Source organism: Alligator mississippiensis, chromosome 1, assembly GCF_030867095.1.
Source record: "Alligator mississippiensis isolate rAllMis1 chromosome 1, rAllMis1, whole genome shotgun sequence".
Classification (NCBI taxonomy): domain Eukaryota; kingdom Metazoa; phylum Chordata; order Crocodylia; family Alligatoridae; genus Alligator; species Alligator mississippiensis.
Genome location: NC_081824.1, coordinates 29,887,981 through 29,911,406, shown reverse-complemented (window position 1 = coordinate 29,911,406; position 23,426 = coordinate 29,887,981). Strand labels below are relative to the sequence as shown.

Here is a 23,426-nt window from a genome sequence, read left to right as displayed (position 1 = left end):
ACCTGTCCATGCTATTCCTTTTCTCCCTGCATAACAGGGATCCTGTTTTTTTCACTCAGAAAAATCACCCAGCTCTTCTGCTGCCACCCATTGCCATCTGTTTAAATAGCACTTGCCCCTGAAACCAGTCAGAGCTCAGCTTATAGTTTCATTTGTTATTCATATCATCTGTTTTCATCTTCCAAGCCTGAGTAGATACAGCTGCCTATTTAGAGAACCAGGGTTGCTACCTAACTTATTGTCCTTTCTGGGTTCTTATTTGCAGTTTTCTGTTTACAGTTGCTCTTGTCCTCTCTTGCAGTCTCTTTGACCCGTAAATGATCTTGCATGAAATGGTCCTGAAACTTCTGTGGGTTCAGCATCCTCCAATTCATGCTCTCTGGGGGGGTTGACAAACCAAAGGCAGTCTTGCTGTCCTCACTGTAGCTTTTAGTAAGGCTGCTGGTGTAACAGGAGTAACAGGGCAGGATTTGTCCTTGCATTTGTGCCATTTTCTCTCCTGTTTCTGATCTTCATAGTGGTCTATGCTTGCAAAATTTGTACCATTGAAAATCTGGCCCTTACCCAAGTGCTCTAATGCCACTTCTATTTATTTGCTTGTTTCTACAAGCCAGCAATTGGATTTGTTTTGCACAGAAAAGCTTTTGGATGCTCTAGCAATAGAGCCAGTGGGGCTGCTGGTCAGTTAGCACCTCCAAAGTAGAGGGCTTGCAGCTAGAGGTGCACCAATTATATTGGTGCCATATCAGATCAGCACCAGTAAAAGGAAAATTAACATTATTGACTATCGGCTTTTTTTGTCCACTGTAGCCAATAATGTCACTGGTAAATATAATATGCCTTCTGGCCAGGGCCCCCAGATGTTGCGTGGATGTGCACAACCACACACATGCACCGGCCAGAAATGCAGCCAGGCAGTATGGAGAGCAGCACCCTAAAGGTAAGTCCCCTCCCCATGGAGAGGAAGGGGCATTGGGGGAGAGGGGGGAGATAGAGGCCCCCACAGTGAGGGAGGGAGCAGGGGGCTGGGGCAGGGCAGTGAATGGGACCCTGAGGGAGCAGGATGAAGCCATGTGTGGCTCGTCCAGGGGATCGGCATCCCAGTGCTTAAAAATGGCAGCAAGGGCTCTTGAACTGAAGCTCATCAAATGAGCTTTAAATCAAGCACCACCCATCCCCATTTTTAATTGCCGGGATGCCTTTAACCAGAGTGGAGTTGAGCGAGGTGAGGGCAGGGGTGGGCTGTCCGCTGCAGGCTCAGGGCTCTTCACTCTGCTGCTTTTGCCCCAGGAGTCACCCACTGGCTGCGCCACAACCTCTACCCATTTGGTGGCAGTGGTGAGCTGTTCCTCCAGCTGCTGGATGGGCAGGGGACACAGCGCAGCTAGCATATGGCTCCCGGAGCGAAGAGCCCCAAGTCCGTGGCAGGCAGCCCGCTTCTACCCTCACCCCACTCATTCGATGAGCTTTAGTTCAAGTGCCCCTGCCACCATTTTTAAGTGCCAGGATGCTGATCCTATGTTCAAGCCGCCCACGTCTCCATCTCACTCCCCGCCCTGACCCTAGGGCCCCATTTAGTGCCCTGTCACAGCCTCTGCCTCTGCCCTTGTCCCTCTCCCTCCTTCACTGTTGGGGCCTCGATCTGCTCCCCCCATGTCTCTTTACTTCCACAGACTTACCTGCAGGGTCATGTTCTCCATGCTGCCCAGCTGCATTCTTACAAATCGGTTAATGGATCAGTATAGGATAATATGCCTGGTGAATAATTGGCTTTTGGTATCAGCCAAGAAAATCTTCACCCCTACTTGTAGCCGTTTCATCTGAGGCCCTAACTTGTTGCATGTCCTCCCAAAGACAAGCCTGCAGTCTGAACAAGTTTTTGTTGCATGCAGCGAGCGTATACTCTACTGGGAGACAGCACCTACCTGCTGCTTTGGGGTACCATGTGACAAATGAAATTTACTGTCCACCATTGGCCACCACATTTGACAGCTGTCCCATCCCCCCTGAACACAGTTTGACAAGTTTTTACCTTGTTAGCCTGTCAAAAATGTTTTCTCACTGTCTGACAGGGGAATTTTCCCCTCAAAATTGACTTGTTCAAAGGCCCAAGATTGGGATACTTTCTCTTCTGGGTCAGTGACAGGTTTCTAAGACTTCATCACAACTTTGAAGTTTATTTTGGGGTCACAAAGGTAAAAACAGAACCTTCCTCAGCTAGAAAAGGAGAGGTTCTTGGTGAAACATTGTACGTGCTTCTAGCCTCAAGATACAAACTCTGAACTTAATATTTACAAAAGCTATTTTATCTTGTATGGCTTCCTCTGAGTTGTGCTGTGTTACCAGAGTGTTTGGGTAAAATTCTGGCCTTGCTGAAATGTGGGCATTTTGCCACGGACTTCAGTGAAACCAGGAATTTGTTCTTTGGCTTTGCATATGGAAGGGTATAAAACTAAAATGCACTTAAAATAAGTCTTCTCTAACATGTGCCATGCACAGATATGAGAGAGGGTAATGGTGGCAAAACCTGCAGTATGTCTTCTATCTGTTGTACTATGTAGCTGCAGAAAATCATTTGATGACTAATAAAATATTATTTTTGCAAGTAGCATACCACTGATATGTACTGAGATGCATAGTAGAAAAATGCTTACCTTGTTTTGAAACATAGGAGTTTTGCTATGTCAACCCTCTGGCCATCTCCAAGCAAGAGAGGAAAGAAGTGTCTTGCATCTGTGCTTTACTGAGATGATTCAAATTGCTTCTCATTCTCCATTGTACTTCTGGGCTTCATTTCCAATTTTGCTTTGTGCTTCCAAGTTGTCTCTCTCTCCTCCCACCCACACCAAAAAACAAAACAGCAGCATTTTTTGTGGCAAACCTATTCACATGAGCAAAATTTAACAAAAAAAAAAAACTTTTCAGAAATGCTAACAAAAACGCTCCAGAACGTAAGGCAGCAGAATGCAAAAGCAAGCCAGCTTCTCCTTTTGGCATTCAGTGTTCCTTGTCTCCACAATAAGGTAGTACTATCTCAGGCCTTTATTATTATTATTTTTTTTTAAATAAAAACCAAGTGCCTTTATAAATCTGTCACTTCATGTGGTCTCTGGCCTTAGACACGGAGGCAAAAGTGATGCTGAGCAAATGGCATATCCAAGATCTCAGGCAGTGGCTAGAGCTTCTAGTTTGTGTAATAAAATAAAGTAGGCTTTATAAAAATCAGTAGTAAATATAAAGTGCAATAAAAGATGCAGCTTTAATCCTATGAGAAACCCAGATATTCTGGGCACAAGCTTTATGGTGTTATTAATGTATGGACTTTTTTCTATTAGTAATATAACTGTACCCAAAGGCAGAGAGCAATTAAAAACAAAAATACAATATGGGACGAAGCTGTGCTAACTGCTGGAGAGTATAACGTAAGGAATAAAATTGAACTATAATGAAACTGCTCTCACAAGAGGAATGTGGTTTTTGTATTCTTCTGGTTTTACGTGACCATAAAAGTCTCAATTGAGGGTCTAATATCACTTAAATTGTACAGGTATAGTTTGATCAGGGCTTTTGCTTCTATATGTTGCGATTAATAGCACATAGTGTTCTGCAAAGAGTTAATCTACTCAAGGCGAAATATGCATGTGGGGGAGTCCCGATGAAACAATGTAACTTGGTGAAGAATGGCCTTAGAACAGGGGCAGGCAATTATTTCGACCGGCAGGCCACTTAATGAGTTTTGGTGAGCTGCAGAGAGCTGCAATGGTAGTCCCGCCTCTTGACAGGTGCCTGTCCTCTGGTTGCCATCTTAGGACTGAAAAATGACCTCTTCCCCCTCCCGTCCCCCCTCCCTCCCCCCACAAAGTCTTTCCCCTTGCCCCTGGAAGTACTTATTGGGGGGGGGGGTGCCATAAAGTATTTTTATTTCAAAAAATATTTTTGTCCTGATGTATGTGTTTGCATAGTATATATAGAGGTGACTGCATAATAGCTCAAAAATAAAGTCTTACTCTTGTATATTGTGTACGGGGTGTGTTTGGGGGAGTGTGTGTGTGTATGGTGGGATGTAGAGCGTGTATGTGGGGGGTTTGTGAGGGGGTGTGGCTGTGTGGGGGTGTAGGGTATGTTGGGAGGGTGTGGGTGTGTGTATATGTGAGAGGGTTGTGGGGGAGTGTGGGTGTGGGGTTTGTGGGGTGATGGAGGGCGGGATATGGGGACCTCCCTCTACACCTCCCCATGGCTGTTGATGGTGTCAGAAGCCCTTGCTGTCAATGGTGGCAGCAGCTGCAAATAACAGGCCCTTGGGTTGTTCATGGCCCGCACAGGCACAGCCACTGGGTGGCACGCAGCTCCAGCAAGTTCCAGGGACTGCATGTGGTGGCAAGGAGTGGAGCCAGGCTGGCCCATGTCTATCACGTGGGACTCATGTGCAGCTCCCAGCACTTGCATGCCACCAGGATGAAGCCCTGCTCAATGGAGCCAGCTGCCTTCTCTGCTCCCTGCCACCATGTGCAGCTCATGAGACTTCGCTGGCAAGCAGAGAGTGGGGCTCCCCACTACTTCTGGCAGAATCCCGTAAGCTGCACATGGTGGCAGGGAGCAGGGAAGGCAGCCACTCCAGCACGTAGGGCTTCCCCTTGGTGGTGCACAAGTGCTGGCAGCTGCACGTGAACCCCATGCAGTAGAGGTGGGCTGACTTGGCTTCTCTCCTCGCCTCCATGTGCAACTCCAAGAACTGACCGGAGCCATGTGCCACTGAGTGGCTGCGCCTGTGCAGGCCACCAACACCCCAAGGGCCCGCTGTTTGTTGCTGCTGCCACCACTGGTGGCAGGGGCTGTGCACCAGGCGGGGGGGTGGACGGGGGTGGACTGTGTACAGGGGATCCCCATGCCTCCCCCTCCCTTCCTCACCCCAGACAGCCACACCCTTCCCACCTGAGCTCCACACTTCTGCTGCCCCACTGGGTGCAGGCCCCAGGCTCTGTGCTCCTGCCAGCCCTGGCCCCCTGCCCAGCTGCAGCTTCCCTACCCACTGCCCAAAGCCAGTGCTGCAGCAAGGACATGAGGAGATGCTGCTGGAAGCCAGGAAAGCCAAGCAGGTCCTCCTCCAAGCGGCTGCAGCAGTGACAGCAGTGGCCCCGTCCCAAAGTTGTGTGTGCTGGACGTGGCCCTCCTGTGCAAGAGGGTGGGAGCGAAGAGCATGGGTGGGCTGGATGGGGATATAATCAGTTGGTGGTCACCTGCAGGCCAGATGTGGCCCTCGGGTAGTATTTTGCCTGCTCTGCATTAAAATGTTGGGTATAGCTCTTGTATGAAATGTCATACCCCATAACGAAGTTGAGGGAATGGACATGTGAGTTCCAGAATAACGTTATACAGCAGTCCATCAGCAGATCTTTGAATTAAAGTATTCAGTGTGCAGTTTTACACGGAATAGTTTTAGAGAATTCTCTGAAACTAGGAACCTTTTATACAGTAGCATAAAGACAGTTTGGCCCGACTCACAGTTACCTGAAACCTTCAAGCACAGAGGCAGATGAGTAACTTTGGTCAGGTGAGCCATCCCATTGGACGCAGTCCTGCTCTAAACTGTCATGTTATAATGACCCTCATGGGAGTACAAAGCCAAAAGGGAGTTCAGGAATGAATGCTCCGGCCACACCCTCTCCTGCCTGTTTTATGCCGAAGAGCCAATGTAATGGCTCTCGGAGGGAATTGTCTGGCCGAATAAGTCATCCTAGAAAAAAAAATGTTTCATTGCTCAGAAACGCTGCCTTGTGGTGTATGTCTTTCCTTGTGTGCGTCTGTGTGTACTGTACCATTGCCAGTACCTCATATGCAAAATAATGGATAGAAAAAATGTTCTTGTCACTAAGGTTATTCAACTAAGAGTTCACTAACCTGATCCTGAAAGCCCATGTGAGCTGAACTTACTTTGATCTCAGCAGAAGCTCCACAACCAAGGGAACTTGGTTTGGTCCCAAGTGAACTTGCTGTGAAGTCGGTTTGGTTCACATTAGGTTTGGTCCCATGTGAGATCGCAAAAGCAGTGCCAGCCTCTTCAGCAGTACTGCAGAACAGAGAAATACAGCAGTGCGCACTGCAGCAGTGTTGACTCGTGACTGTTCATACTCTGCAAGCAGTGCCTGTTTTCAAATGCCAAGCAGAGCCACAGACTTCTACGTAATTTTTACATTCACGTCCCCTAGTTAGCCCCAGCTCATGATCCTATTTAGCAAGTTTTTCCACCCTTTTCTGCCCAGCATATCCCATTTCTGTGTCCTTGTGCAACAGAATTTAGAAAATAAATAGTCCATCAGAAAGGGACACTCAGTCACACTGCCCTGCTTTTCATGATCACGTTCCAGTGAATCGTAACAGTTCATATAGCATGGAGACCCTGGGTTTTTTGGGTTTAAAAATCTCACCTATAATCAAGCTCTTTTTTAAAACAGTTTGCATAGGTGTTTACATGTACTATATGTTGTCTGAATGATTTTACTTCAGTTTTTTTGTGTAATGCAGTTCTGCATAATGTATGATTGAAGGTGGGATTAGTATAATTGTTTTACCTCGATCATGTGTTTTTAATATAAAATGTAGAGTAAAATATTACATTACTTGGCAGGGGGGAGGGGAGGGTGGAAATGTATCCAGGTTTAATTGTTTGAGTAGGATTTCAGTGCTCAGCTCTTCTTCACTGCAGTGAATACAACCCCAAATGCATTGCAATAAGCTATATGGTCTTAAGTATTCTATGAAGAGGTTTTAGTTTTAAGCTGCATTGACTTTTGCAGCATGATTGACTTACTTTGTTTTCTCCCTTCAAGGTAAACTGTCTCTTGAAGAGTTTATTAAAGGTGCCAAGAGTGATCCCTCTATTGTGCGATTGCTACAATGTGATCCGAGCAGTGCAAGTCAGTTCTAATTAAACTCTGGACAGTTTGCAAAGAAAATGCTGGCTTGTTCAAGCTTTGCTCGCAAATGGATGCCTTCTCAATCATTCCTCAACTGTTAGTGGATAAGATTCCATTGCCAGATTGGTGTGTTTCCGAGTGAAGACAGCCGCGCTCTTTCACTAACACCAGTGCAAAGTTCCTTTTGGCAATTCCATTTCCTCTCACCCCTAATGTTATGACTCACTCTACACATTTAATGTAATTGAAAGGTATGTTTACATGCAGATGCTATGAGCTCAAATTTCCGGTGAGACATCACATCATGTAGTCGGTAGGAAAGACGACTTTCTAGTAGTCCTAAGAAGATGCTAGGTAGGACTTTTATCCAGCATAGCAGACAGTAGATAATTTATTTTGCTTCAGAAATGACTATGTACAAAATGGGGACTGAATGAAATAGAAAGCAAAATAAATCAAGAAAGGAAAAAAAAGAAGAAAAAGCTTTCTTGGGCATGGTTTCAATTTTTTTTCTTTGAGAAAAATTGCTTGCACTTATCTAATGGTCTTTACTTTCTTTTAATATATATATATATATACATATATATATATAAATTATATATATATGGTGAAGTAAAAATTAATATTTAGGTAATCTATTTAAGGCATAAAGTAGAATTCAAGCTTAATTTCTTCTAGATGTCTGTGATTTTATTCAAATCTTGGAGATTGGAGATTGTTTTTTGTGATATTTATGCATTAGCAAATTGCTGTTCAAAAGGAAGTGCATGACTAGCAGTTTGTGGATATTTCACTCTGTTTAATTACTGAATGCAAATATTTTGTTCCTTTTTATTGTTGATCATTCCAGCGTTACTGTATTAACAAAAGACTTAAAGGAGTAATCTTAATTTTTGTATTTCTCAGTGGAGTCCCACTTAAGGTGGATGCAGCATTAAATGGCTTTTGAGTGAGATGAAGTGATGTGACTCGCACTGCTGTTCTAAACTTTGCTACACCCTCCTACCTGTTCGTGTTCATATGTTCATAGTCTTGTGCATTACAGTGTTATTTAATATCTGCCTAATGCCAAGAAATATTAATTGAAATAAAAGACACTTTCTTGTCAGTACCTCTGTCTTAATTTAACCAGTGCAGATAGTCATTGCCCTATATTTGATCACAGGTCATGCTTCTTGTCTGAGAGCCTCCCCAACCCACCAAACGCACATTCCCTTAACTAAAGGTGGGATTTTTGGCTTTCCTCTGTAGTCCTTTGATCCTTGAGTCCCCTGCTCAGGGGTATGTATTAGTTCCCATTGGTGGGATATATAAACCCTTATCCATAGCAGACTGGACTGAGACCATGGAGTCTTAATTTTTCAAAGCTGAAAAGTCATGGAAAAGGTGATGACATGTGGTGGCATTGAGTTTAGATTGCATCTAGAGTTATCCATCATCTGGACACCAAGCTGAAAGCTGGAAAACCTGGGTTGTCTCCCTGAATCTACCACTGACTTCATGTGACGCTTTATTTCATGCCTGGAACTAACATGCTATGCAATTGTTTAGTATGGCTGTATAGTACTGTTTGTTGGCATAAAAGTATGGAGCTCTGTAACTTATGACCAGAGATCCTGGTTTTCTCTGATTTAAAAAAAATAAAAAAAGAAAATTCTCTGATAAAAACCTGGAAATACTCTGATAAAACCCCCAAAATCCATGATTAAAATGAAATGCCACTATATATATATATATATATATATATATATATATATATATATATATAGGTATCAATTGAACACAGTGTTTTATTGATATATTTACAATTCTAAAGCCTTTTGGAAGCCTGCCAGTGCCTCAATCACTGAAATAAAATACATTCTAAATACCTAGAGATTTTGGTATTTGATTTTGGGTTTGGGCTCACCAAGACCTCACTGCAGCAAGGAACTTCCCTGCCTGGCCCCTCTCTGCCCTGCCATGCCAGGTCCCGCCTGCTGGTCTGCAGAGGCCCCAAGGGAAGGGCAGCAAGGCAGGATGCCCGAGCCTGCAGTGGGCAGCCCACCACTGCCCCATGCACAGATCTGGGGGCCACATGCTCCCCATGCCCCTTTGGGAGTGTGCACAACAGTGGGAAGCTGGCTTCACCCGCCCTGCCTCCTGGACAAGCCATCAGCTGCTCCATCCTGCTCCCTGTTTTCTGGCCCTGGGCCCCATGCACCACCCAGCTGGGCAGCAGCCCCAGCCCTGCCCAGTTCACTCCCTCCCTCCCTCCCTATGGGGGCCTCAGTCCCCCATCCCCTCTCCAGACTTACATGAGAGCTAATCTCCAGGCTGCCTTGCAGCCATGCGCGTGTACATGCACATGGTGCCCCCCGTCTGACCGCCCTCCTCCCGTTCCCCCCAGCACCTCACAGGCTGGAACTCTGTCAGCCTACAGAGAGCTCTTTGCTAAAGTGCAAAATCTGTGGGTTTCTCCATTAAAATTAAAAATCCATGTTTTTTTGGGTAAAAGGTTAAACCAAGTTTTTCTCCATTTTTCGAAAATGGAAAACCCGGATCCCTGCTTATGACCAATCTACTGAGCCACCTGACCCTTGCCAAATGTGTCAGCAGCAATTGTAAATTTTCTTTCTATTAAAGGAAAACAGTGCCCAAACCCTGTGCCAAGGTCCTCTCCTATGCAGAAAGGATTGGCACAGTACCATTTTAATGGAGTATCCTAGTGAAACTGCATTTGACACCCATGGCAAGAATGGATAGAGCTTTCCAGATCTCCACATTTATCAAGCACTTAAGTATGTGCTTAAACCTACCTTTATTCAGTAAAGTACTTAAGTATGTATGTGCTTAGAGAAAGCCGCACAGTTTTGCTGAATATGAATGATGTTCTTAATGAGGGCACAAGGTAGCTGCGATCAGGTCTGAGTGTACACCTTTTGTGTAAACATAAAGTGAGAAAAAGCACAACTTGCCATACCCAGACTGGATCAAAGTCTACAAAGCAAGCTCATGCCAAACCTAAGACCAAGAAAAATATTCTTATAACACATTTTTTTCTGTTTCTTAATTCAAGTTTAACATGAACTTTCTGCTGAACTGCAACATTGTGTCTAGCAAGATTCCGAAAGTGAAATTAACTGGAACCGATTGATCTGTTTTGCTCACTCAGGTTGAGAGAAATGCAAAACTTAAATCAGGTTGACATTGAAAAAATAAACTAAATGTTTTCAGTTCTTTCCAGGTTTAACAAGCAATTTTTTTGATCGTAAAGCAGGTCACAATTAGTTTAGGATTTTTTTTTCAATAGTGTTTCTTTCATCTCTTTAAAATTACTAGAAACCTCCTGAACATTACAAATACCACTTCAGTTTAGGATTTGTTAGTATCATCATTTTTCAGAAGTCCAAGAAAAAAGTTCCCCTTTTTTTATAATAATAAATTTCTAGTCTTTTTTCTGTTAAAATCCTGCAGTTGAATGCTGTGTCATTTAAACTGTGAACCTTGCTACGTTAATGGCATTTCTGCATGTAATTAATAGTTAGACTTTGAGCTAAAAAAGCTAAAAGTATTCACAGAAACTATGTAATATATATTTTAAATGATGTACAAAAGGTCTATTACTTAGCAGAAATGTTGCTTATTAAAGGAGTGAGGGTGTCAACTTTTGAATTTCCTGACTTGTGTGTTTTTAATAAATGAGCCAATTACATGTTTATTCAAATATCACAAAATTATATAGTTTTTAGATAGTAGAAAACTAAGGTTTTGTTTTAGTATAAAATGTTAAATGTCAAACAAGTGCATGTCTTACTCATTGTCTCCTCTTTCAAATATCTTATTCCTTCTAATACAAAGTATCTTTGAATGTGACATGTACATTTTAAGAATTTGAGGAAAAAGATAAAAATATTCAAATAAAGACATCTGTGGTGCATATAAACAATGTTTTACTTTGTTTACTGAAATTTAGAACAGGGCATTTTTAGAGGAAATACTTTGTTTTAAACGTTGTCTTACATTAGAAAAAATGTGATAGTTCTCTTTGTCTTTTTCCTGCACGTCTCCTTCCTTTCACATCCTCCCCTCTTCTGTAAGAAGGAGTTAGTCAGAAGTGCATCTTTTTTCCATGGAAACTTCTCATTTTTCTATCACTTCCCAAGTTTCCAATTTGGGAGAATCACAGTGAAAAATGCTGAGTCAATCTTACAAAACAACATTTTTCCATTTCAAAGTTTCTGCTTGAAAACCTTTCTGAATTGTTTTAGTCAGGAAACTTCAGTATTCCAGCTTTCTGTGTTAACTCCAAACTAATTCCAAAAATCTGACATTTCCCACAGCCTGAGAGTTTTGTTTCCCACCAGCTGTGGTAGTTTAGCACAACTGTTGCAGGTTGAAAAAATTCTGGCAAACTATGACTTCTGTCTCTTTCAGATTTTACTGCTTGTTTAAGTGTAATCTATCTTCTCCCTTCCAGATCATCCTGAAATGCTATGCCTGTCCTTCTTTCTTTGCCCCTAGAGCTTTATCAACTGCAGCTGCCTCTAATGGACCAGGTGCACCCACTGCAGTTATGTTTTCAAATACAATTGCACAGCGTACTAAATGTCTTCATGAATCTTTTTATTACTCTGAGGACAAAGTGAGTCAGCACGATTTTTCTACAAATTAACACGGAGTTATCTTGGTAGGATTCTTCCAGTTTTGCCTTTTAGAAAGCAAACAGGAAAAATCCTCTGTGAATGCTGTAGCATGTACCTAGTGTAGTGGTTTAAAGATAAGATAAGACTTAATTCACGATGTTCAGAAGGTGAGCAGTGAATGTGGGGGGCCTCCATGTTTTTGGGCATAATTTGAAACACCTGAAAGAAGGCCTAACTTCCAGAGGGGCTGCACACCTCCCCTATGAAAAACCAGGTGTCTTCTAGGAGCTCTAATTGGCCACAATCACAAGTCACTGGATGGTCTTGGTTATGAGCTCTTAGAGGTTTTCAAAGTGAGGAGCTGCTCTTTTGACCCCTCAGGAAATGACAGAACTGACATGCTTCATTTGAGCATTGTTCTGGGTGAAGCTGCAACCCAGGAAACAAAGTCCTGACCCCGTGAAGTCAGTGGGAACTGTTCTGTGGAGCCATGACTTCATCCTCACATCCATCCCTTTTAGGGACAGTTTCTTAACATGCCTAAGACATGTCTAGTGTTGAAGCCCCATTGAATGTCGACTACTCTCATAGTCTTTGGCTAATTTTCTCCTTTAGCTCTACTTTTAGAGTCTAGTTAGGCTTGAATTTAGTGAAAAGGTGATTCATACATATTCATTTTTCACCTACCCCTAACAAGCTGTCTAAATGTTTTCTTGATACCAGGATAGCTGTGGATTCTGCAGCTGGGGCTAATTAGTACATAAGATGAGACTTTTTTTGCTATAAATTGCAATGCCTATTGCAGAAATGTTGAAATATTGTTATTACACTTCAAATTAAGTTGGTCTCTTGATGGCTCTGACTGCAACTAGACCACTTAGGGCTCCTGACTGAAGTCAGAGAGACAGAGATAACCTTTTAATCAGACTGTTTCTGGTTTGGTTGTATTTCAGCATGGCTTGTTTCCAGAACATGTTTGGGAACAAGTTGAGCTGCACACCTCCCCTCCGCACAACTCCCCACCTTTCCTCTTCTGCTTTCTGTAGCAACCAGAAGAGGAAAGAGAACTGCTCTTTTGATATCCTCACATATGCCTCTATTTCCTTCAACAAGGGATTGTCTGCTAGATCTCATAACACCTGGCACCTTTTTACTCGTATTTAAAGGTTAAGAAAGTGCATCTCACTGAATGACTTGAGGAGCAGTCCAAACACCAGTTTTTTGACAGCTGCTTTCACTGCAAGTTGACATTTTGTGGTCTCAAAGCCCTGCTGAAGTCTGATATTACTGAGGAAAGGTTACAGGGGGTTCTGTGCAGTAAAATGTCTGGAGATCAACCTGGATAGAGGTATGTGATACATCCGAATGCTTGGAGTGTGTTCTCAATGGCAGAGGTCCTTACGGAGGTGGAATCTCATACAGGACGTGAATATCTGAGGCAAAAGACCATATCCCTTTTCTTGAGCATGGTGTGAGAAAGTCTCCCGCAAGCTTTGGAACTAGGGTGGAGGAGAGATTGGAACTGAAGTGGTTTGCTCTTGGGAACTTGCTTCCAAATATTCTTGGCATAGTCTTTGTAATAGCTACTGTTCTATCACATCCCTGATCTGACCTCCCACTGGTTTTAATGAAAGGGTACCAGGTTATAGGAGCCAGCCAGTCCAGGTAAGATTCAGCCATAAATGAGGAACCAACAGAGAGTGCAAAGCACCCAAGTGATGTGCTTTGGATAGCCTTGTGTGCCCAATTGTGGGGTATAAATAGACACTGCCCAATTCCTAAAGACTTTAGGGTTAGGATTAATGTTCCCTAAATTCTGTGCTTCAGAAACTGGGCAGAGCAGCACTGTGTATACAGGGCTTGGAAGCTTTGTGTCTATTTTGTAAACACTGTTGTTCCCACCTTGCCCATGTCACTCTTTCATACTGTGCTTATGCCTGAGTTCCAGCCCAAGTGAGACACCATGTTTTTCCAAACCAGGTGAAGGCCAATGGCTTCATTGCACCACAGTACACTCCAGTAACCCAGCCAGCAGGTCACTGTGTAGATTCGCTATGGCCAAGTCAAAACCTGACAATGCTAAGTAAGCTTGGGCATTTTCTGCTGTCTTGTCTGTTTGGATACCTCAGTGCAGGGAACCATCAGCTGAACAGCAAGTTTAAACAATTGGAGAGTGGGCAGCTTAAGTGGAGAAATGCTTACAGAGGTGGGGAGTCTTTCTCCATACCCACCAAATCACTCTCACTTTCCTTGATTCAGCTTTTGCCAGATGGTCCTCATCTAGCCGCTGCTCTTGGCTATTCAGTATCTAGCAAATGAACAGGACTCAGCCACAAAGGTGGCAGTGTGTGTCCTCAGGTATTTTTGCAAGGCAAAAGCGAGAGGCTCTTACATGTGGCACTCGAGGGGTGAATGAGTAGGGAAGCATTAGACATTAAACCATTGCGCATATATAATGTTTGCAAAGATGGGTCAAAGAAAAATGGGCAGAATATCAGTCATGTTTCGCTGGTATCTCAACTCTTTCCCTGTCCTGGCCCTACTTACACTTTCCCTGTAGGTTCTTCCTAAAGAAGGTTTCAATCCAAACATTGAATGTAACAGGCACGTTAAAAGGGCATCCAAGATGGTTCATTTTCTTTGGTCCTCTGTGCCACTAAGTTTTGCCTGCTCACTTTATAGCTCACCCACCTCCCTCCCTTTTTGTGAGGCCAATGGTCTATAACAGCTCTGTATCTTTTGATCTCTGTCTTCTCAGCCTTGGCAAGACAGCCTTGTCATTTGGTTTGGGGCTGAAGAGTCTCTCTTCACAGCTATAACCTGGGTATGTGTGCTTAAGGGGGTCCTCTTATCTAGGCCACTGTCATCTTCACTCCTTTGAAGTTGTGGTCCTGAAGTTGTCATCAGTGTCAGAGTTTTACCTTTCCCACTCTTCCTTTAACAACCCTTTCACAGCTTCCTTTGATTTCTCTCCTGCCATCAGGCAGGCAGCAGCTCAAACCTGAGCAGGGAAACCTAGTCATGCACAGTAGAGAGATTATTTTCTCCTGTTCATCAGTTGTCATAAAGTGGGAACTTGACAAATTAGCTCCAGGATATCATCATTTCACTCCTCCATTGCAGCTCCTCTCTCACAGTCCATTGCTGCAGCTAATAAAGTGTGTGTGTGTGTGTGTTGACTTCAAAACACAAGGGCTAAGTTAGGGTACGTGTTTTTTCCAGTAATGGTATCTAACTCTGGCTCCTGTATTGCCTCTCATCTGTGCTGCTGACAGGTTCCCCTGCTGACTGCTCTGACAGCTGTTGAGTTGCATGTGAAGGGAGTGTGAGGTCAGGCACTTATTAGGTGTCTTGTCCTGCTAGATCTATCTATCAGCAGTGAGATTTTTTTTTCCTTAGCAGGTCTGAGACCAAAGTCTCTTTCAAGTCAGTGTTATTTCCTCATTCTGCTTCTAGGCCAGTTTGGAAATACGGATTGGTTTAAGAGGGCCAAACATGATGCCTTGTAACTAAGGCAATCTAAATTTATGCTTTTAGGGTCTTTCTGAGGTTGACTGCTAGTCTTTGCTAGTAAACCCCCTGCCTGTGGTTGTGAGAATTTCCATTTGGTGCTCTGCATGGCTTTTTTTAACCCTGTCCTCAAAGGACTACAAAAGGACTTAAAAGGACTTAAAAAGTGGGGCTTTTTTAACCAACCAGAGTATTTTGAAACAAGCTAGCTGGTCTAGGCAAGCCTTAGGTTCCTCACTGGTACTCATAGATTCATAGATTGTAAGGCCAGAAGGGATCTTGGAAGACCATTGGGTTCAGCCCCCCTGCACCAAGCAAGAAAGATAACTGGGGGTCAAGTGACCCCAGTAAGGTGACCGTCCAGTCTCCTTTTGAAGATTTCCAGGGTAGGTGATTGCACCACTTCTGGAGGGAGCTTATTCCACAGTCTGGACACCCTGACTGAAGAAGTTTTTCCTAATGTTGAGCCTAAATCAGTCTTCCATGAGTTCATGGCCATTGCTCCTAGTTTTCCCCTTGGGTGCCCTGGTGAACAGTTGCTCACTGAGCCCTTGATGTACTCCCCAAGTGAAGCTGCTACCAGGTCCCCTCTCAGCCTTCTTTTCCTGAGGCTGAAGACCCCCAGATCCCTCAGCCTTTCCTTGTATGGCTTGTCATGCAAGTCTCTGATCATACGGGTGGCTCTTCTCTGGAATTTCTCAAGCTTGTCCGTGTCCTTGTTAAAGTGCAGCTCCCAGAACTGGACGCAGTACTCCAGCTGTGGTCTCACCAGTGCTGAGTAGAGCAGAGTGGTACAGTGGTGAGTGCCTCAACTTCTGAGACCTGGTCTGCACTACTATATCCACTCTCAAAATTGCTCTGCCAGGGCAAACTCCTCCTTTCTACCAGTAGAGTAACATTACCTCTTTTGGTGAAGGAAGCCTTTTGCCACCTGCCAGGAGAAGGCACATGTGGACATGCCCACACCTGCTGGCTGCCGCAGTCCCTTAAGTGAGTGTCCTCCAGCACAGCCACATAGTAGAGATGCATGAAGCCATCATAAATGTGTGGATGTGAAAGTGCTCTGCCAGCTTCCATGTGGTGGCTGCTATAGGAAGGCAACTGTTCTGGCAGCAGAAGCAGCCTTGTGTAGACAAGGCCTCAGACACTGGTGTAATGGTTAATGGTACTTTCAAGAATAGGTCCTCTGAAGCAAAGTAGACCCTTTAGAGGTGAGAACTCTCTTCTTCATCTTTAATGTGCTCTTATTTTCAAAGCCTACTTGTGATCCATTACATGTAACAGTGCTAAGTGCTGAAAGGTACAGGGCATTCAGCAGGTATAAAAGTTCTCCATCACATGTGTCCACAATGACTCAGTGGCCATTTATTGAACTCGGTGTTCCATGGGAACCTGATACAGGAGTGAAACAGTGAAGAGATCAAACCAGGTAAGTCAGGGAGTTGTTTGAAGTTTCATGTGTGCAGGGGGAGGTGAAGGGACTGATCATGTTCAGAAGCCTCTCTTGATAATACATATTTGGAGCTGAATTCCTAGCCTCTCACATCTGAGGAATGGTAATTCTGCTGGAATGAATATGCAATTATCCTATGTCTGTGTCAGATGTTGAGAGAGCATCTTTTCTGGCTCTTCATCTAAGATACAAGTACGGCTCCATTAGCCAAGTGCTTGAGCATCTCACAGGCTCAAAAGAATTAAAGCCAGAAGAGGCCATTAGCATCGCTCAGTCCAACCTTTTGCATAACACTAGCTCGATAACTGCAGTCAGTAATTTCTCTATCAATCCCAGACCCACTGTTGGAGCTATAGCAGGCAGCACATCTCTGAGGTGAAGGAGAACTTTCCAGCACAATGTATAAAGGGGAACTGGATCATAAAAGGCATGTCTACCTTGTAGCTGCAGCATGCCCCATTTTCAAAGGTGCCCTACCTACCCACCTACCCAGGGAAAGATAGGGGGGAAGGGGGAGCACAGTGCTGCAGTTGCACCCCTCTTCGAGTGTGTGGCACATGTGCAATGAATGCTACTGCTCCTGCAACCAGTGGTCTCCACCAGCAATGGCACCCCTGTCCCAATAAGCTCTCCACTGCATCCCCTTTCAAGATCCCAGATCGCCTGCTGCACCTATCCATTCCTGCCATACTCCAGCTTGGACATATGGGTTAAGTACAAACAGTCAAAAAGCCCGAGGTTGAATTGATTCAATCCTTGCAGGTTAGTCTAAACTGAAGATTGAACCAATAAGCAAGTGAACAAACATTCAATTCACTTTTTGATTCCAGAAATGCAGCCACATGCCTGCAGTGGCTCAGGCCAGAAGCTGGGGACCGGGGGGGGGGGGGGGGGGGGGTGCTAGAGCACGCCTCTGCTAGGCTGGAGCAGACAGCGTGAGCCCAGCCTAGCCTGCCATCTCTGCGAGGGAGGTTTGCAGGGGAGGTATAAAGCATCCTGGGATGCTGGGGGACTGTCAGTTAACTGGAAAGGAACTGGGACAGAAGTCCAATAAACCAATTTAACCTAAATCAGTTATGTCTGATAACTGCATCCATCCAGGTTTATCTTAAACCAGTTTCAGCCCCTTTGAAAGTGGTTTACGTGCACTAAACTTCTGTTGTGTTACAGATTTGAACCAGTTTCTAATCAGTTATACCAGTGTATGTGTAACTTCTGCCTCTAGCTATGCTGCTGAGGCCACTTCAGGGCATCCCTTCAGCCATTTTCAAGTCCTCTGTCTCCATCAGGCCTTAAGGTGGCCCCTAGAGCCAGTCTGGAGGGGCCTTGCTGGTGCATTCCAGGGTTTGGAGAATGCTAGTGGGAGGGGGTGGGGGCAGGGCATGCTTGGCAGTGCTGCAGCTAGGAAATGCCGCTCTTACTTTAGACAGGCCCAGAGACTCTCAATGACTTCCCCAAGAATCACTCTGACTGCCTGTGCCCGAGTAGTGACTGACCCCAGGTTGGCCAGGTCTGAAGCTAGTAACCAAAGTGCTGGACCATCCTTTGTTTTCTGCAGGTATCTGTGAAAAGAAGATTTCTTTGCAGATTTTTTTGAAAGGTGGTCTACAAACAGGGTGAAAAAAATTCCATCAGTGAGACCTGTGTGCTGAGCAATCTAAATAGCAAAGCTGGAGAAGCAATCGGAATATGAGCTTTATCTCATGCTCGCTGCCCACCAAAACAGATCAGGTGTTGTAGGGCACAAATCAGTAGTTCTTGCTCTGTGGTAAATTGCAGCACTGAGCTGAGCTATGGCAAGTAATTAAGATCACGTATATCAAACCTCTTAATTTGGGGACAGGGGAGCAATTTAAGAGGAATTTTGTATAGATTTGCAAAATCTGCTTGACTGACTCCTGATGTTACTGGGTGAAATGCAAGGATTTAAAACAATTTGCAATCTTATAAAAGAGATTTACATAAAGACAAAAGACCTCAGCTATTCCACTGTGCCTCACAGCAACTTAGTCCCATGTTCCTGTGCCCCACTGGGTATCAGTAACAGCAAATTTTCACAGATGTTATTTGTAAATAGATACAGTGTGTCCTAATAGTCTCAGATCCTCCCATTGGATTCCTATTAGCAGAGCTCTTGGATACAAGGGATTTTGCAGAAACCTAAGGTTCTTTACCTACATTGGTCTTGCAGCCTGGATCAGAGTCTGATTTTGCTTTCCAATAGCTCTGCAGGGAGATCCAGTACATTTACATTACAGCTGAATGTTGAGTGCGAAGGGTTTGTTTTATTGCATTTTGAGATCACTGTGTGCTGGTTGAATGTTTAGCTGAAGTGATTAAAGGAAAGTAGAGGGAGAGAAAAAATAATGATGGGGAAGAAAATCTCTTTTGTATCAGAAAAAGTTTGTGTTAGGACTTTTCCTGGCAGCTCTGCTGGAGCAGCTGGCTGCTCACCGGTCTACCTACTCAGAACGGTCAGGCCAGGTCAGGACTGAATTGGAGACCTCTGAGGAGAAGCTACAGTGGGTTCTGCAGGAAGTGCTGCTATTGCTTGTCACTTCCTCTGAGTGAGTGTCAAGTACACTGTACCAACATTGTGGTATTACACTGTTGGAGGGGCTGCTGGTCAAATAAGACATAACACTGAAGTCCTGGCCATTATAAGTTTTCACGTTAGTGTTTTCAAAACAAAGTGTGCTAATGCTGGTTATCCCCACCCAGTTTTAGTTTGGGTCATGGCAGGCTGCCTAGCTAAATTTCAGCTAAAGGAATATACTCTGCTTAGAGCTAGGTGCCTCAGAAATACACACTGGGGCTAAGGACAGATATTACACACAAACCCATTTAAGTGACCAGAAACTGGTTTAAACCTGTAACCAAACAGATGTTCAGTGCACATAAACCAGTTTCAAAATGGCTGAAACCAGTTTGAGATAAACCTGGTTGAATGTACAATCAGACTTAACTGATTGAGCTCAAAACAGTTTATGCAATGTCTATCCCAGACCCCTTCTTGGTTTAAGTTAAACCAGAGTCCCCCCAGCATCCTGCCATGCTCTCTGGGCTGGGCTCTCTGCTCCAGCCTAGCAGGGACATGCAGGGGTCTGGCCAGATGCTGGCCCCAGAAGGGAGCAGGGAAGAAGTTTATTTCCTCCCTCCGTCCCCTGTCCCACCAGCACAGACCTGCATTTCTCTGTGCTGGCTGCTTCAGCGATGGGGGCATGGCCAGCCCCACTGTAGCCTTGGCTGAAGTGGCCAGAGAGGGGTTTAATTCCCCCCTCCCTGTCCCAAGGGATGCACCCCGGGCACTCCCCCCTCGCTGCTGCAGTGGCAGGCCATCATGTCCCCTGAGGCAGAGGAGGACAGGAAGGGGGTTATTCCCCACTCTATCCCTACTGCCCCAGGGGACCATAGCTGAGTCTGCCTGCCCCAACTGCTGCCGCTGCTGCTCACTCCCTGCTTGGGGCAAGCAGAGGAATAAGTCCCCTACTGCTCCCTCCTCCGGATGCTGGAGGGAGGGGGAAATAACCACCCTCCCTGTCCCCCACCTAAGAGGCCCTGCTGGCCAGCATCTGGCCATGCTCCCACCCCACCACTGCAGCAGCGAGGAGGCAGGGCTCTGGATGGGGAAGCAGTCCCTGTCATGGTTTCTCAGAGTGTGAGCCCCTTCCTGGCAGACGGCCATGCTGCAGGGCAGGAGAAGCTGCTGCAAACCATGGCAGTAGTGGCACTGGGGGGGGCTCTGGCCCCCCTGAGCCCCAGTGCTGCCTCAAACAGTTTGCTGCAGCTCTGCCTGCCCCGCACCATGGTCCCCTGCCGAGAAGGGGCTTGTGCTCCCCAATACCATGACAGGAGCTGCTCCCCCATCAAGAGCCCTGCCCCCTTGATGCTGCAGCGAAGGGGCAGGGGTGTGACCAGACACTGGGTGGCAGGGTCCCTTAGGTGGGGAGCTAGCAGGGGGGCTATTCCCCCCTCCGTCTGGCGGAGGGGACAGTAGCAGCTTTTTTAATATTCGCTTATTCGCTGCTTGTCCCAAGCAGGGAGTGAGTGGCGGTGGTCGGAGCGGGCAGACCCCAATGCAGTCCTCTAGGTGCAATGGAGATAGAGGGGGAAATAATCCCCCTCCCTGTCCCCCTCTGCCTCAGGAGCCATGCCGGCCTGTCGCTACAGCAGCAAGGGGATAGCGCCCAGCAGACCCAGCTCAGGTCCCTGCCAGTGGGGCAGGGAGGGGGGAATCAAGCCCCTCTCTGGCCAGTTCAGCCAAGGCTACTGCCGGGCCTGGCCATGCCCCTTCCAACACAGCTTCAATGCAGACGAGGGCGAGCTGTAGCACCACTGGGATCCTGGCTTGAGCAATAGGGCTGTGCGAGGCTTCACCGGCTGTTTCGTTTCGATGCTGTTTTGACTCGTTTCAAGCTTGAAACAGTGAAACCAAAATGAAATGAAGGGCTTCGAAATGGCCAGCAGCACCAATCTTCCCAGTGCTGGCTATGGGTGAAATGTCAAAACAGTCAAAGAATTTTGGCAAAATGAAACGGAGCAGTGCTTTCAAAATGAAACTCGAAATGAAACTGTTCCATCGAAACATCAAAACAGAAGTTGAAGTGGAACAATGCGGTTTCGCACAGCCCTACGGAGCAACTGCAGGCATGTGCCTACATTTCCTCAGTCTGGAGGGAATGTCTGTTCAGTTACAAATCAGTTCATCCTAGGCAGGTTAAACTAAACTGTAAAGATTGAATCAATTCAGGCTCTGACTTTTTGAATATATGTCCTGAGCTTGGAAGATCATCTTCCAGGTGCTAAACTTAGTTAAGCTGTGAATGTCTTTCACTCCAAAGCGCAGAGCATTGTGATCTCTCTCTACACTGTTTTTATAAATGGCTTCAAGATTCCTTGGGGGAAGAAACATTTTTATGCTGCTAATACAAGATCATCATTACCAATCACTGTGTAGACATATTGGCAGATTCACAGTACATCCAATAGAGAAAATATACTGTCTGCCCTTTAAAAATATATATATTAGTCTCACAATGCTAGCACCTGATTAAAACAGGGAAGAGAAACTGAAATGACATCAGCTTCTGGACTGTTTCTTACTGAAGAAAATTACTGGGGATTTTCAGATGCAGTTCCTTTGTCCTTGTGGGTATTTTTCTCTTTTATACCTTTGTGTGACTATTTCGGTGGACTGCTTTCAATGTAAATTCAGTGATTCAGCCTTTCAGTTGAGTGCCATAAGCTCTACAGTTGCAAGGCTTGGTACAAGACTGCTGGCTTCTCCATTGTGAAAAAGTGAAATGTAATGAATGAATTTAATATTAACCATTAATAATAATGAATAAAGTAGAAGCACTAAATACATTTTCCTTTGTTGGTAAGGAATAAGTCAGGCTGATTTAATCCTCACCTGGTTTTGTCTCCTTTCAAGCTTTATGTCCCCCAGGTTATTTCTGTGTGGAATCTGCTGCTTGCCTTCTGAATTTTTAATATTTCAAAAGCTCCCAGTAAACAGGCTTCACATTTACTGAAGCACAGTGCAGTACATGGCATATCGAGTGGGATATTGCATTAGGCAGGTTTCTGCAATAATGCAATTTTCTCTCTCTGCCACAGAATCACACTTTTACAGATGAGTGAAACGGTCCCCAAACAGCCACTTGTCAAACAGCAGGATTCATTTGCAAATGTTTTAGGAATATATTGAAATGCCCTGTGGCTAGACTGAAATCCTAAAGACCCAGGGCCAAATTCTCATTTTTCTTACACCCGTGCTAACTCCTTTAACAGCAGGTGAGTAGCTCCTGATTTGCATCCTAATTAGAGCCTGAGCTTGGCTGATTCTCAAAGGGATGTTTCATAATGTCAGTCCCTGCTTTCTCTTTATATATATATATATATATATATATATATATATATATATATATTTATTTATAACCATGTGTAAGGCTTTATCTTCACTGCAAATAAAGGTGTTTTTTTACAGATGGTTAAATGGCACACATTGGTTCTCTTGCTGTAAAACCTTAGTGAAAATAAAGCCATTTCTATAAGGGAGATAGACCATAGTTCCCAATACAGTGCTGACCTCATTTATCCTACTCACAGTAAGGTACAGCACCTGAACTCTGCTCGGCTGTTAACATCAGGCAAGATTAGTCCTTTATGCACTGGAAAACTCCACCTCTTTCGTGGTAAAGATTGACCAGGTGATTGCTAGAGTGCTGCTCACAGGACAGGCACTGCTTGCCAGAACACAGTAGCAAAGATGACTAATTTTCAGAGCAGCTGTATTCTTCCTTCAACAGCCAAACACTCGCTTGCCCATTCCTTGGAAATGGAGATGAAATCAAAACAGTCTTGTTTTCTGTGGTCAACATATGGATGTTTCTGGAAGGAGCCTCTGGTGGCATGGACCATAAGACAAAATGGCAGCAGTGGCAGGGATGGTGGTATGGCCTGGGCTAGGCAAGCTGTGGCAGCAGCAATGGCAGCTATCCTTGTACCCCCTGTAAGTGGGCACGCGAGGCTGATGCCCATGTCTTCCACCCCTTGTTCCAGTACTGCCAGCTATGTCACACATTTCCAAGGAACCCAGCACCGCAGCATCTACATGCAATTGTACAGACAGAAGGTGAAAGGGGAAGAGTCTGTTGTTGTGGAAATATCCCTGCTAGACCTGTGCAAAAAGTAAAGTACAGACAGAAAAGCAGCTTCCCGCTGTAATTCATAGCACTTCACAGGACGTGCTATAAGTAACAACAGGGCTTTTAAATCTTTTGGGGTCAATGTACCCCCGGGAGCTGGACGTGGAGCAGTGTACCCCTGGCAGCTGGATGCAGAGCGGGTTGGGGAACGGGTGGTGCATGGCCAAACGTGGAGTGGTGGCAGCTGCCACATGTGAACTTCCCTCACCCCGCT

General features: G+C 45.0%; 1 protein-coding gene across 3 annotated transcripts in view; it reads left to right on the top strand.

The window, feature by feature from the left end:
• HPCAL1 (hippocalcin like 1) overlaps positions 1 to 23,426 on the top strand; it is a 177,960-nt gene that overhangs the window by 107,885 nt on the left and 46,649 nt on the right. For 2 of the 3 annotated variants that reach the window (XM_006259553.4, XM_014597332.3), the window contains exon 5: positions 6,828 to 8,022. The exons of the other annotated variant lie outside the window; for it this stretch is intronic. In XM_006259553.4, coding sequence (XP_006259615.1) covers positions 6,828 to 6,925 — 98 coding nt within the window. In that variant the 3' untranslated portion in view covers positions 6,926 to 8,022. Of the gene's footprint in view, positions 1 to 6,827; positions 8,023 to 23,426 lie in introns of those variants that run through there. 3 annotated transcript variants of the gene reach the window in all.